Source organism: Oreochromis niloticus, linkage group LG2 (genome assembly GCF_001858045.2).
Source record: "Oreochromis niloticus isolate F11D_XX linkage group LG2, O_niloticus_UMD_NMBU, whole genome shotgun sequence".
Taxonomy (NCBI): Eukaryota; Metazoa; Chordata; class Actinopteri; order Cichliformes; family Cichlidae; genus Oreochromis; species Oreochromis niloticus.
Window position 1 is genome coordinate 12,307,949 of NC_031966.2, and position 15,877 is coordinate 12,323,825.

Below are 15,877 nucleotides of genomic sequence, written 5' to 3' on the forward strand. Positions count from 1 at the left end.
AGAGAGTATATGGCAAACACGACCAGTGCCACTGGGTCGTTGTGTGCCTGAAAACATCACAATGGAAACAGTTTTTTTGGCCTTCCAACACATTCTTTACTGTCTACCAACCCTGCACCATACTTTGGGTCCTTATAACTTTGTCTTATATCCTAAAATAAAGGGGGCGACATAAATGTATCAAGTATTGTTATGTTAGTAGAAGTTATATGCTACCTGTGGCTGTGGATCCACTTTGTTGAAACATGAAGAAATACTGAAGAGGTAAGCTAAAGACAGCAGTGCATCTGTAAGCCCTGAAACAGCCTTTCCCTTGTTGACCTGAAGTTGTCCATGTACAACAATACTGCATAAAAAAACATGTTTAATGAGGTGCTATAAAACGAGTTTTTACTCCTAAATGTTTTTCCATTTCCCTTCAGTCATTATTATTTATTTCCATCCATGACAGCTCTCATATCACCCCCGCTGACAACTGTTGTCATGTCTTTATTACATACAAACAGTTCTTAATTAATCAAATGTGTTCCATCAAATGACTGTCATATTACGGTGTCCACAGGGGAGATGTTCCAATCGTTTATGAAGCTGGTTATTGCTTTTCATGTATCATTTTCACCATGCTTTTTTCTAAATCAAAACAAGTGGCAGGCTTATTATTTATTTCCGTCTAAAAAAAATACTGTCTGTGCTGGGCATCACATGACATTTTATCATTAACCAACAAAAGAGACTGACTAATGAGCAAATATGTTTGCTTTTTAAGTTTCTTTATGTTAGTTTGAATGTTTTTTTTCTTTTCAACTTCAGTATTTGTGTTCAAGATCATTTGTTATTAAGAAGGAAACACTTTAATTTTCATCTCCTTGGGGATTGTAGTGCTGACACACATAGTAATATAACAAAATAAAAAATTATTAAGAAATCTAAAGTTCATCCTTCAAGTTTATCCTTCAAGCTTGTGTCCTCTACCAGAGGTCTCTTCTCCGATTCTTAGGACTGTGCAGTTCTGGACAGAGATCTCAGATGTTGTTCCTGGGATCTGATGGAGCAGCTCGTCCAGTTTGGGCATCACTGCCCCGAGTGCTCCCATTACGACAGAAACTACTGTTGCCTTTATCTTCTACATCTCCTCTCTCAGCCCTTGGTATACCTCTAGGTTTTCGAGTTCCATCTTCCTGAAGTTGTTATGACAGATTTAGCTGAACGTGTCGTTATCACGTTATAGCTACATCTATCACTATGGCCTTCTGTTTGTCCACCAGTACTGGTTGGTTAGCCATCACCAGTTTATCTATCTTTATCTGGAAGGCCCACCAGATCTTAACTTGGTCATTCTCAACCATCCTATGAGGCGTATCCCATTTTGTGCTAGGGATTTCCAGGCCATGCTCCCCACAGATGTTCCTGTATACTATGCCAGCCACGTGTTTATGGTGTTCTGGTTATATATAGACTTCGAGCATCTTGCTGTTATGTGCTGAATTGTGTCAGGGGCATCTTTGCACAGCCTTCACTTTGGGTCTTGGCTGCTTGTGTTGAGAGCTCATTCCTGTACTGGCATCGTTAGGGCCAGCCATTGATAGGATTTTACGATATCAGCCACTTCTTCCATCTGCTGGTGGTACATGCCGTGCAGGAATCTGTCCTTCCATAATGTTTCCTTTTCTTGCTCCTCTTCTTTCTTGGGTTTCTGCTATCTGAGTTATTCTCTACGCACATAGGTCATCTTCCTGATGTACCTAAGGAATCTTTGTTCTTTCATCTATTCAATGCATCTATTCAAGCACAGACTTATGCAATAGCCTAATGGTATACGGGTCTCTGACTCACCCCAATGAGCTACAGTGGTAGACAGTGTCTTTTTAATCACTTTTTCATCAGTTGAATAAGAAAACAATTTCTAGAAGAAACTGCAGCCTTATAAATTACAGCAGAGTTTGTTCAACACTTCACTAACAGTATAATCATTTAAACTTAGTTATTCTTCACTCAGAAGAAAGGGCTCTCATTAATCCTCTAATTTTGATGTAATCCTAGCAGTGATTTGCCTGGGCTTAAACAGGGTTTCATTGGGCCAAATGTGAGATTAGAAGTCTTAACTCAAAGCTTCCCACTGAAAAGAAGTATGAGTTTTCTCGCGGTCTCAGTGTGATTAGCTTGGATCTAACACGCTAGCCAAGTTCACAGTTCAAAGACACAACAAGTGGACCAAACACAGCAAATGAGTGAGAAGGTTAAAAAAAAGCAATCAGCAGCCATTGGTACAAGGGCCACAGGAGTCATGCTGTAATTGAAGGTGTTCTCATCCTCATTCTCTGGGCTGTGGCAAGTGAACACTGTTGGACCTGCTCTTTCATTAGGTTTTGTATTTCATGCCCTTAGGAGCAGAACAAATTGAGTCTCTGTTTCCTTTTGCTCCATTGCTCATTACCCAAGAGAAAGATTAAAAGGCATTCTTTCACAGGCCGCATTACATAATATCAGCAAAGAATGGCGGACTGTATATTGTACTTGTTGTCTCTTCAAAATACTGGATGCACAAAGGGATTAAACAACTGCAACCATGGTGACCTCTCGCCAAGCCACCCGATCGGGCTTACTTGCTGTTCTCTCTCTGTGTTGGTCTCATCATCATCAGAATTAGGTTTTAAACACTTTGGCTTATTGCAGAAATACTGAAGCGAGCAAAACGCTAACTCTGGTTGAGGGTGAGGGGTTGTGTTTCCGTGGGGAACCTCTGTGCACATAGAGAATTTTTTTTCTTTTCTTTTTCTTTTTCGATTTCAATGTTACTTTCATCAGAAAGTGTGTACTCCTGGGCTTTTACAACAGCATGGAGATGTTTTAAACTCTCAGAAGACTGAGCATGTTAAAAATATTCCAGCTTTAAGTTACAAAGCACCACGCTTCAGTTGAGATTTTAGCAGTCAGCCGAAGAGTAGTACTGGTGCCTCCCAAAAGTGTCAGGTTTGTTCTTTTAGCTAAAAAGGAAATACGTAGTGGTGGACACAGACTCTGCAGAGAGGCTTATAAAGCAGAACTTCCATTAAAGTATCTTCACATAAATTATGCAAAGTATTTACAGAACGTTAAACTTAATTCCCTCTCATTACTGTGCAAAATGCAATAATTGTGCTGCCTCGGTGCATATTTAAAAAAAGAAGTGTCTCCCGCTATAGCACGATAGCAACTAATTGAAACACGCTTGTATTGTGTGTTCTTATTTTTATGCTTCGTTACAAGACAGATGTGAGAAAACCATGAATTTTGAAACATCTCAGTGGGTAAATTGTGAGCCATTAGAAGAATGAAAAGCCAGCGAATACTCAATGTAGAAAAAAATATAGGATGACTGAGTTGAATTCAATTTTTTACTGTTAGCCGTCATGTTCAAAGTTTAGAGTGGGCACTTTTACTTAGCAGGTTAATTGTTTCAAAAATGATAAATTGAGCCAAAGACAGCCACTCTAACTTCTGTTTATCTCATCAACAGATGCGTACCTGCTCACCCTTCCAGAGAACCAGAAAATCAGCGTGACAACAGTAACGGTGGGCCAGAGTGCTGTGTTGACTTGCGCCATCACAGGTGAACGGAGACCTCCTATATTGTGGAAGAGAAACCATCAGTATCTGAACTCCTTGAACCTGGAAGACATCAATGTAAGAGCTACCTGTCAAAACTGTCTTTAATTTATTGTTTCTAAATAGATGCAATCTAGTTAGATGTGCATATAACTTTGAATCGGTCTAATTATTGCATTTTCACAGCAGCAAGTCTCACCAATTTGCAGTTTTTGCAGTTTCAGGGCTGTCACTTTTTTTTTTTCCTTTTGGAAAAAAATTACACAAAAAAAATCCCTCCTATATTTTCTTCTCATCATATTTCAGCTTTATTCTTTTGGCAGTGGCTCAGATTGTCAGCGCATTTTATTTGACTGTTGGCACTGGCTTTGTGTTGTAGGCCTGACAGTAATCCGGAATGTCAGTTTGTGTTCCTGGTGTCTGTGTTTAGAGACTGCTGGGAGGGGCTGGGATTTCAGACAAAGACAAAAGATGAAGGGGGATACCGAAGGGGTTCAGCCCTAGAGGAAGGACCTACTTTTACAACTTGGTGAAAGACTGCGTGTGCGTATGTGTTGGCGTTTTAATCTGTATGCACGGCCCCAGACAGCCCTCTGTGTCACTTTCATCCACATCAAAAGGAGCACGGATACTTAACGTAGCGAGATACACAGAGAGGTACAGAGGCAGAGCTCCTTTGCTTTACCCTTTTCCTCTCCATGTGTCTGGGCTGACCAAGATGAGTGTGATACTGCTGTGCATAATTAAGTCAACACTGTCGAAGAAGATAAAGGGAAACCCAGCGAAGCCACTAATGTAACATTAAATCTTGATGACCCTTAAAATGAGTAAGAGGCGCCCAGCTGTCGCCAGTCATCCTTGGCACCATCAACTGGCTTTAAACTAGTGTGCTGGTACTGGATGGAGGTGATGTGTGACTATTATAGAAACCTGTGCCAACCCCATACGTAAGTCAGATTTTTTTTCTCAAGAACGCTGTGGATATCTTTCGGAGGATTTATGGAAGTGAAAAAAAAGTGAAATGCAAGGTTTTGTAAGGTCAACCTAGACTTTGATCTCTTTCATATATGTTTTTTTCAAGAACTGTTTTACTGCTTTGTTTTTTTTATTGTTTTTTTTTTTTGCAAGATTCAATAGAACCAGTTTTTGTTTCATCTTCGTATTTTGCCTGAAGACACAGCAGAGTTCAGCATCTCAACGAGGGGTGGTCTTTGTCTGCTTTTCATGCACTGTCATCCGTTTCCACAGTGACCAGTATCAGATCTTGCTCAGGTGTAGTTTCAATTCAAATGTCAGCTCAGGGATGAAAGCTTCTGCTACTGAATGAGGTTCATTATGAAAAAAATGCTTTCTCTGAAGTTCATCAATAGCTGGGAAAAATGACAGCATATAGACGAAGGAATAAAAATGACCTATTTTAAAACTGTTGGACATTGCTATGATTTTACATCAGAACTTAGATAAAAAATAATCTCTCCACCTTTTCTACTCATACATTTTTTTCCCATTATTGTGAGATTTGATGTCCGTCCACAGAACTCAAGGTTTGAGTTGCACATCATGGAGAAAGCAGAGTTGAAAGAAGGCTTCAGCTAACAGTTTGCATTTTAATTAACCCTAACCCACTTTGGTACCCTCAGAGCTTCATAGTACTTGTGGTAAATGTTGACACATAAATTATACTCACTATGCCTCTCGCTCTATGGTACACACAGCCTGTTGGGTTGATGCCAGTGCAGCTTCATGAAGTGAAACTGAGTTGGACAACTACAGGGACTAATCTGGCACTTCATACTGAGAGAACTTGATCTAGTCTGATCCTCGGGGTATGCGATTGTCAGATTAGATCTTTTTTTGTTGGTACCTAAAAACGCCCAAGTTTACAACCTCTGGTGTTGCTCAGATTACCTCTTCACTTACACTAAACACTGTCAGCAAGGCAATCAGCATGAATGCTAACAGCCTCTTGCTTTTTAACAGAATACTGTGTGAAAGCCACGCAGCATCAAGAGGAACTACCAGTGGAACAGGCGCAGCTCATTCCAGATTTATTTTTGGCCCTCAGACATCCAGTCAATCATTGTTGTTCTTTCCAGAGAGGAGAATGGATTTTGCCTGCATTTGGCATCCACAAGCCCTTTCCCAAATTGCCTTGCAGACAATTTCTGTATAATTGCTGTCTGTTAATATTTGTGAGCATCTGATGCCAGCCTTAATTGGAGTTATATTCCTGTGAGTACACATGGGAGATTTATGCTGTGTAATCTCGCAGGCCCTCCCAATTTTAGAACGTTGTTATTTTAGATTTTTTTTTCTTTCTCAGACTTAGTGAATTGCACATTAATCCCAGCGGGGCGCTTGTATCCTGGAGTTCAATAGAGCCTCTCTGAATTTTGACAAAGCAGCTTACTGTAATTCCGTGAAGTTGACAGTTGCTGGCTATTGCATCATCATCCAAGGCTGTCAGTATTTCAATCCTCCCTGAGTGGCCAAGCCAAAGACACAGTTGTGTACTGTGCATGTCTCTGTGTGTGAGTTCGCGTGTGCACCTTCGTATTTGCTTTTGGGGATGATGACTCTTGGGTTTTGCCAAAAGTTCAGATGATGACATTTTTGTAATTTTTCAAAAGTTTGAAAATCCATCTATTTAAAAGAGTATTTAGAGGAGATTTGTATACAGTATTTGTCAGCAGCTTTCAGAGTAGTACGTCCTACTTAAACTAGTGCTTTTACAATAGAAACATATCTCATTAGGACCAAAATCTTTGATCTGAATGATAAAAAACATGAACGTGTTTAAAAATAGACATGTTTTGAAGACAGACACCAAAGCTTCAATAGGAGAAGATGAAACACAGGAAACAGTACAAGCTTATCTGAATGTTTCTTATTCTCCTTTCTGATCACATCCATTGAAGTAGGCATTTATCTGATATAATTCTTCAGCAGCTGTTTTTTTTAATTGAATGCAGCTCCTGTGCTGTTTCTAACAGATGATTCAATCAAGTTTTGTCATAACACATTTCAGATAATACATGAAATAACTGAAACTCAGTGTCCTGTTTTAAAATAGCTACAAAAATATGTAATTTAGCAAAGCAATCATATGGTCTGGAAGCTTAGCTCATATTCTGTACTGTCTGTACTGGGTGACTTGCTGCCGTGTCAGTGTGCATTCAACAGGCTGTTTGCCTCAGAGATTCTGAGAGAGTAGCTGAAAGGCCAACTTAAATCTCCTAAAGTTATGCCACAATTAAACACTATAAAACAAGAAACAAATTGCGAAAACTGCAAGTTTTCATATTTGCGACAAGTGTATTTTTATCATTTTTTTACTGAGACTTGATGATGCAAGTGTTAGCACTAGGGCAGGTTGATAACTCCTGATTTGCAGAAAGTTGATCGAGTTCATTTGGATGCAACATTTTCAGTGGTACAAATGTTTCATCACTCATCCAAGTGACTTCTTCAGTCTCAGCTGATTGCAGGTTTCCCCAGGCTTATCAACAGTACAGTTGCATAACGATCAAAACTACCACCACTGCATCACAATGAGCCACGAGATCCAAGAGAAAAGGAGGACACTCGCTGCCCAAGTGATAAGCATTGTTGATCTTATATATGTCACGAGTGTTGGAAGAGTTGCGATGCATATTTTTAAAACTCTGTGTCTCTGTGGCTTTCAAACCCCAAATGCAATGCACAAGAAATGGTCCATCTCAAGCAAGCGTCAGGTTCACAGCAGGATTACTACCAGCTAGTGCCAAAAGCACTGAGGAAACCAAGTAACCACTGCTAAGTGGTTGCAATCAATCATCACTCTTTACACCTACATGCCAGTGGCCACTCTTTGGATGAAAGGATGAGGAAGGGATTCTGTTTGAGCGGATATTTATGTAAAAGGGAATGATCATCTCAGAACAAAGTTCAAACAGTCCAGTACTGTGATTTCAGACATTCTCCAGTTCACTGTGAGTAATACTCATGGCCACTGATTAATGCTCATGACAATTTGCATATCAATGATCAGGAAACCGAGCTTGTGGCTCATTGATACATAATGATGATAATTTTGATCATTATGCAGTTGTGCTGTTTATAAGACTGGGGAAACCTGCAGTCAGCTGAGACTGAAAAAGTCACATGGATAAGATATGAAATGTACCTAAATTACTGAGAACGTGTCAAGACAAATCTCCTGGTTGTGTGTATATATTCTCCCTGTCAATGTGTGGGGTTCTTCGATTTGCACCGGTTTTCTCACACAGTGCAAAGGCATGCTTGTTAGGTTAATGTTAGGTTAATCGGTGATTTTAAATTAGCCATTTTTCTCTGTCTGTTCCTCTGTGACTGGTGACCTAACTTCCACCCCTTGACAGCTGGTAGTAGGCTATAGACCCCATTTGGATAAGTGGCTAAGAAAACGTTGGTACTTTATTATTTGCTTCCCTTTTTTGGTTTGGAATCCATGTCTTTCATAAATGCTTTGATTAGAAATGAACCTCTAAATCTTTGACTTCTGTTTTTCCTCCAGCAGATCCCGTCTCAGGTAGGGTGTTTTTGGTTTCACAAAACTGACATCAATTCACGTTTTCTGTTATTTCATCCAAAAAAAAAGCCCACAAAGCTGTAAAGTGCTGACAACAAATCATGTCTGTCAGCTCAGGGATGGGACAAAAAAGTCTGAAAATATTATACATGAACTGTCATGCAAACTTTTATGGGACAGTTAAATCTAAAGAAGTAATCTGGTCAAAATAAAAGTGTTATGCTAGAAGGTACTAGGATTATTAGCATAGGAAAGGGTGGAATTTTACATGCCTATTATACTTTCACCTTATTGCTGTTTTAAAGGGTAATATATTCCAATAAATATCTGGTAGTGGTCAGCCGTGCAGATAGGTCTTTTATGTCACATTTAAAAATATGTCTCTCTGACATTTACAGCTTTCCCCACTATGACAGAGGTGACTTGAATTTTGTTTGCAATGCGTGCAACATCAAAACAAATTAACTTCAGCAGCTGTATTTCTCTCCAGGAACTGTCTGCTTAAGTTAGAGAGTGAGCTCTGTGGATTAAGTCAATCCATTTCCAACATTTTCTTTTCCTCTCAAAAGGCAATTCGAAGCAGTGAATCTGCAATGAAGCATTCGTAGATAAATCACCTACAAACATAAAAACAAACAAAATACAAAACTTTATATAAGGAGGAATTGAAACAAAAAAGTGTTTCTATGAAAACATGCACCTTTTTTAAATGTCAGTTTTGTTAGCTCAACAGATTAAGTACCATTCACCTCCATTGTGCTGGGGCGCAGGAGTAATTACAGCAGCTGAAATCTCATAAACATAGGCACATAAAACTGAAAATATTTGCATGGATAGAAGTACACAGAGGTAAGTAATAAAATGGTTCTTTGTATTAAATTGAACTGACATTTTAATGTCGAACAGCCTATTTTTAGCTGGATTGCAAAAACATTTCCGTCTTTGTTTACACTGGAGGGTATTTTTACTCAAAATGTTGTGTTCTTCTAACAAAGTTTCACAAGGCTGAGCTGGAAACTTCTTTAAAGGCCATTGTCTGAAATGCCTCATCATACCACAGGTTAGCTATTCAATGAGGTGGCTCTTCAGTGTCCTTTCAGAGGTGACTGGGCAGTGACAGCTTTATTAATTATAGTTTCTTGAGGACTATGGCCTATTTGTAAATCCACCTCTGCCTGCCCTTGTCTCCTTTCCCTACGAGTAGTCCTACCCTTGCCTGTTTCGTGTGCACAGAGCTGGGTGCTGGGCGCTGCTGATAGCTGAGGTTAGGGTGGTGAGGTGAGGTGGAGGAATCTTGTCGACAGCCTCCGCCGTGGCTCGTTCCACCCCTGTGAGTTTCATTTCTCCCCCCATTCATTTTTCATTTAAGAAGGTGACACAATATGCTCTCAGCCCAAGGGGCCAAAACGCACCATCGATTTCCCCTCATATTGTGGAGCTCTGATGCTTCACTCAGCCCGACCCGTTACCAAGCTTGTACGTTAGATCGGAGCACACCGGGATGAACCGATAAACACCCAGTTTGCCCGTAAACACGAAGGCTGCCTGTCCTCGCTCATCTGCAGACATTTAAGGGTAAGCTGAATGTCAAGATGTAAAGCCGGCAGAGATGTGATCAAAATGTTAAAAGCTATTTAATGAGAAAAGGTACTTTTCTTCTTATGAACTTTTCTGATAGAGGGTTGTAATTAAGGCTGAGTCTTGACAATGCTGTGTTCAGTTATAATAAACCCGAAGCACTGAAGCAGAATCACGGATATTCTTAAGAGCAAACGTTCACACTGCTAAAAGATATCTGGATGATTTTTTTTAAGCGTAGCAGCAATCAGAAGTGAACACGTTTTGGCATTTGGCCCTCATCAAGTTAGATGGCAATGGTGAAAACTCTAATGAAGGCAGAGTGCCGCAGCACGCTCATTTCTGAAAAGCCACTGTGCACCTCAGTGTTATTGTAAGAACAGGCACTTATTTAAGTAGTCCCAGAAGATTTATAATGTATTCGCTTGGTTTAGATGATATGCTTAAAGGAGTGTTGTTATATAATTCAATGTACGTTTATTTTTTCCTCTCAAATATAGAAGCCGATTGAAAATATTAATATCTTCTTTTTTAAAATTACTACCAGTTCCACATTAAAAAAACGGTAAAACCCATAACATGTGTCAGCAACTTGGAATTCAAGAGTGAAATTGCCAACCACAATAAATAGTTACACTAATACTAATGAATGATTCAATAAAAAGCAAATAAATAAATAATAGTCAACCATAATATCCCAGGTAACTTCCTGTGCATTAGCATTATTAGCATGTTTAGGTCAAAAGTAAACTAATAAATTTGTTTCTCCTTTAGGGTTGTAAAAAAGAGAAAAACACTTTTGCTTTTCTTTCAAGCAGAAGACGTCTTTTTATTACTTCATATGAATCCAATGCAGAAAAAGAGCACCTCTTTAATTAATTTTTAGGAGTAGATTATTATATTACCCCAGGGCTCAACGTAGTACCAAAATGTATTATAGTAACTTGTGAAGATGACTTTTTATTGCAGTGTGATCTTACCAAGAGGGCAGACATTCACTCTTTGCCAGCACACCATCAATGGGCTCATTAGCTTTGGGGGCTTCTTTCTGTGCTGCAGCTTCAATTTATTCCTCTGCTCGCTTTGCTTCCATGTCCGGCACCATTTTTTTTTTTCTGTTCTCTGGCTTAATAACCACAACACAGCATGAATTAATCATGTTTCAGTTGGCTTTCATAGATAGGTTTTTGGTTTTGTTTTGCTTGAAATAAGCCACATGAGCATTGCTTTGTGTATTTGTGGAACATGCATGGACACAAAGTATCAATGTTTTGCCTTTTTCAAGGTCGGTTACACTTCAAATAAGTAGCTTTTGTTATTTTTAATATTTCACTGTTTTTGTTTGTGAAACACTGTTTGATTTTTGTCGGTGACCCCCGTTAGCACTAATGCCTCACAGCAAGAAGGTCCTGGGTTTGAATCCACTCTGTGTGGAATTTGCATGTATCAGTGGAGGGTACTCTAGCTCCCACAGTCCACAGATATGCATGAGGTTAGGTTAATTTGTGATTCTAAATTGACTATAGATGTGAACCTGAATAACCTGTCCAGGTTGTACTTCTTACCCTATGACATCTGGTATAGCCCCACCACCGATGGATGGATGTGTAATTTCTACAGTAATCATCTGTCACCTCAGCTCCTTTCCATCAGATCTCTTGCCACTGATTGGAAAAACTGAAAACAATTCTTCTTAACTGTGACTTTGACAGTTACGTTCCGCACTTGTTTTCTGTGGCACAAAATGGCTTCAACTTTTGACTTAGATTGATGGCCATTAGCTCAGCAATGTGCCTTTTTGGTTGTCATGTGGTAGTTTTAATTTCCTGTTCTATAAACGATTCTCATCTGCACGCCACAGGCTTGTTGCATTTCATCTGAAACGATTCATTTCAAGCTCTCAATGCCTAAAGCCAAAATTGCTGCTTCTGGTAGCTTTCTGTAAGTGATAAAAGCTGTTATTTATTTATTTTCCCTCTGTGTGTGGTAGGATTTTGGGGATGACGGTTCACTGTACTTCACCAAGGTCACCACTACTCACATGGGCAACTACACCTGTTATGCTGATGGATATGAAAAACTGTTTCAGATCCACACTCTTCAAGTGAACGGTAAGAGGCTTACACATACATTTGTCACAGTATTTGTAAAACAATAGCCCCTGGTTAATGCTAAGATTTCATCTGAAAATCTATATTTGGTAAATAATAGTGACAAAGTGGAAAAAACATTCTTGTCAGGTTTAAGGCAAATTTACATTTACTGTTAACATTTAGAGTTTTGTTATGATCTCACAATGGTCATTATAATCTCTTTGTATTTGTCCCCACAGTCCCTTGTCACATTTGTGGTTGTATCCAGTCTTTGTTTATATTGCTCTCAAAAAGTCATGACAATAAGTATTTGAACAGTCACACATTTTTGTGTTTTTTTTTTTTTGTTTTGTTTTGTTTTGTTTTTTTCTCTGTACGCGACCACCGTGGATTTTAAATCAAAGAACAGAGATGTGATTCAAGTGCAGACTCTCAGCTTTAACTCAAGGGGAATTTGCCTTGAAAAACTCCTGGGTTCCTTTTCCAGTGTGCTTTGGGTCGTTATTCATTTGCACAGTCAAGTGCCGTCTAATCAGTTTTGCAGCTTTCGGCTGAATCTAAGCAGAGAGCCCTGTACACTTGAGAATTAATCATCCTTTTTCTGTCACCAGTCGCATCATCAATAAACACTAGTGACCCAGTTCCAGTTGCAGCCATGCCATATTGCATTAAGCTATACCATACCAATACTACCTCTATTATGCTGGGCAAGGGTTAGGATTAGGGTTTAGGGGTAGGTTAGATCATGAGCTGTTCTAATCTGGCCTTTTTGTTGAGTGTAATCAGTGGTTTGCACCTCTTTGTAAACCCTCTGCATTTACATTCATGAAGGCCTTGACAATGATCCACCTCCTTGAGCGTGTTCTTGACTTGATTAGATTTTGTGAAGGTGTTTTTCTTGCATCAGCATTTCTTTATGTCAAGAGGTTAATTTGTAATGAAATAACAACGGAACAGATCATAACTAGCCATCAATCTGATTGTCAGTCAGTTGTCTAACTATTTTTTTGAGCCTCTGAAAATTGGAGGCTATGTGTAAAAATAAGTGTAATTCCTAGAGGAATTCTTTTTTTAATCACTTGAATTAAAGCTGAAAGTCTCTACTTCAATCACATGTTCATTGTTTGAGTTAAAATCCACTGCAGTGTTGTACAAATCAAAATTACAAAAAATCATTGTCCAAAAATGGACTTGTGGACTTGACTGTAGCGGTGCATTTAGAGCCAATAATGGGCTTTTAAAACAGCCTCTAAAGAGTAGAAAAGTAGAAATTCATTTCTGAGAAAATTGTTTTTTTTTCTAAGTATTTCTTCCTGGAACAGTCGTCCTTTAGAAAAATGTCCCTCTCCAAAATCACTTCAAAACAATCATTGTGTAGGGCACTCTTTATTAACGGAGACTGTAAGTAAATGGGTAAGTGGTAAAATATCATGCTGCTCTCAGGAATAGTTGTCACCATACCTACTGCTTAAAACTGCATGCCAGGTTCTGCTGTGGTGGGGCTTTTTTTCTTAGCTGGTTCTATAAATTCATAATATCTCAAAACTTTTTGCTCCGTAATTAATAGCAGGATAACATAAGGGAGATGTTTTTCATACGGCATGAGTGCATTATCCCAAAAGTAAAACGTAGTCTTAAGATGTAGTCACACTAATACCAATTGAAAGGAAAAAACTGTGGCAGACTGAAAGAGCTAGCTTTTTGTCTTATTGTTTAGCAGCCTGAGTGGTTTCTCTAAAAGTTGGTTTGCACTATATGCTCTGGATTAAAATGCAAACAGTGACTACCTGGCAGCGGCATTTAACAGCTAAAGATTCAGAAACTTCCCAGAGTAGAAGTCAGTCCAGCAAACAGTGCTGGAATGAATATTTGACTATTGGTCAGAATTGCAACTCTAACTATAAGACATTCTTACTTCTTACTTGTTGGTGTAATGCCTAACATGAGTAAATAAGCCACTGTTTGCAAACAAGTCTGCCTTATTCAGTAATGAGTTCATTAGATGTCTGTTGCATTTATGGCTTCTTCCTGCAGCCTCTGAGTGGCCATACAAATCAGTTATTGCGTATTTATTATTTCTTTTGTCATTTTACTCGATTAAAGGCCAAAAGACTGAATGCTAAAATCCAGTTTATACTCTAGTGAGATCTCTGTCTGCCTCTGCTAGACTTATAAGTCTATTCTCAAAAATAAATCTTTGAACCAGGTGTGTTCCTCATACAAGGCTTTTCTTGGCTCACAATGGGCCTTTGGGGGTGACTGTACACCTAAGCACAGCTGGTTCAAATATAGTTAAGGCAAAGAGTCTGTGTTTCCTGTCTTTAGAGGTTTATGTGTTTTTCTGCAACTTTTGGTCATTTCATACAGAAAAAAAATGTTTGGGCTTGAGTAAATTAACCCCCACTTAAAGGGAAATAAAAGCCATATTTCATATTCAGGGAAAACCCTGTAGTGATGGTAGTATTGGCTTTTTGATGGTGCTAAACAAAAGTCATGTTGTTCAAATATTGTGTAAACAGGAAAAGTAGTACATAAAATTTAAGGAAAAGTTGACACATTTTAATTCCTTGAAGGAATTCTCATCATTTCGATAAGCATGCTAATGTTTCAAGTAAGTGGCCTTCATCATAAATTACAGAAAATGAAGGTTATATCACTTATGTACCTAATGTTGGCAGGTGTCACGTAGTGTCCTGATAGAAAAATTATTATCATGTAATAGAATAAAAATGTAGATTTTTGAATTTGAAAATTAGTAATTGATTGTGTGAAAAAAAGTCAGCACTATCAGCTGATTAGTCTCGTGAGTGGCAGAGAATGCAAAACCAGACTTCCAGTAATTAAAATTGTTAGAGCTAGCACTACTTTTATGTTAACTGAGTACAATCCACCCAGGATAGTGCATATTGTATGCAAAGTCAGAGCAGCTGCATATTGCTGCAGGTGCAAATAAAAGAAAGTGCTGATTGGTTCACAGAAGGCAGGCAACCCCCCCCCAAAAAAAAAACAATTGGACCAGAGTGATGACGGAATTAATTTTGGCAGTGTGGGAAAGTTGAAGTTGAGTAAAGAACAGACTAGAAGCCCCAGTACCCAGAATTCCACGCAAATGAGTAAAGACAGACCAGCCTTCTTGAATCGTGACAATGATAAAATGAAGCGAGGTGGTGTGATTCTGATGACAGTTACTGATGCTCAAGGTTCTGTTATGTATGCTCTGTTGCTATGTTTTTAAACTTGTTCAGAGAAAGCATTTTAAAATAAAATCATCATTCAGTCCAGCAGGTGTCATTGTGTATAGAGCTGAGCTCTACTACATATCTCTCTGCGGCGTCACTCTTGATTGATTGCCCCACCTCGGTGGAGGATTTACATGTTCAGGTCCAGTGAAATACTGAATGGCTGTAGGGCCATGGCTGGCTAACTGATAGTTTCATTCTCACAGATTTATTTTTTATTATTATTTTGTGCACTGCACCCCTTTTTAGAGTATTCTCCTTTCATTTGTGCACAAGTCAATGTGACCTCACTTTCATTTAGAACTAATACCAGTTCAGTATATTATCTACTTTTTACTAATTGGTTTAGGATAGTCAGTACAGGGAATAACGGTGCAAAGACTGACACAGGAGCAGTAAAGAGAGGACAAAGGTGAAGAGGGCGAGTTTGTGTGAATGAGACACTTTTCTTCCATACTGCCCCTAATGAGCTGAATGTATTAAAAAAAAATCACAATGTGTCAGTGCGGAAAGCTCAAGATCTTCATTACTTTTGACAGACACTTGGCTCATTATCATTCTTCTAGAAGATTACTCTGAGGTTAATTGCAAAGAAACACAGGCCCTAATAAACCCAGTATTGTGTATATGGAAAATGGGGACCCTCATGAGGCCGGTGACTTTTGGTTGTAATTAATACTCTAACTTCCAGATGACCTTTTTACTGAAGACTATGAGTTTCACATGCTTAGTCTGGGTGAAGCCTCAGAGGACCTGCTATCATCCTGCCATGGCTACTGAGCTTTTCTAAAACTCAATTAAAAAACAGCTGAAATAGGGTAATCCTGGAGAAG

General features: G+C 38.9%; 1 protein-coding gene across 3 annotated transcripts in view; it reads left to right on the forward strand.

Moving 5' to 3' along the window:
• The window catches only part of fstl5 (follistatin-like 5), a 176,907-nt gene that overhangs the window by 108,436 nt on the left and 52,594 nt on the right, over positions 1–15,877 (forward strand). The window contains exons 7-9 of one of the 3 annotated variants that reach the window (XM_005467247.3): positions 3,497–3,663; positions 8,120–8,134; positions 11,703–11,823. In XM_005467247.3, the coding sequence (XP_005467304.1) occupies positions 3,497–3,663; positions 8,120–8,134; positions 11,703–11,823 (303 nt within the window). The remainder of the gene's footprint in view (positions 1–3,496; positions 3,664–8,119; positions 8,135–11,702; positions 11,824–15,877) is intronic. The other 2 variants (XM_019363975.2, XM_003443412.4) reach the window with 2 other exon arrangements.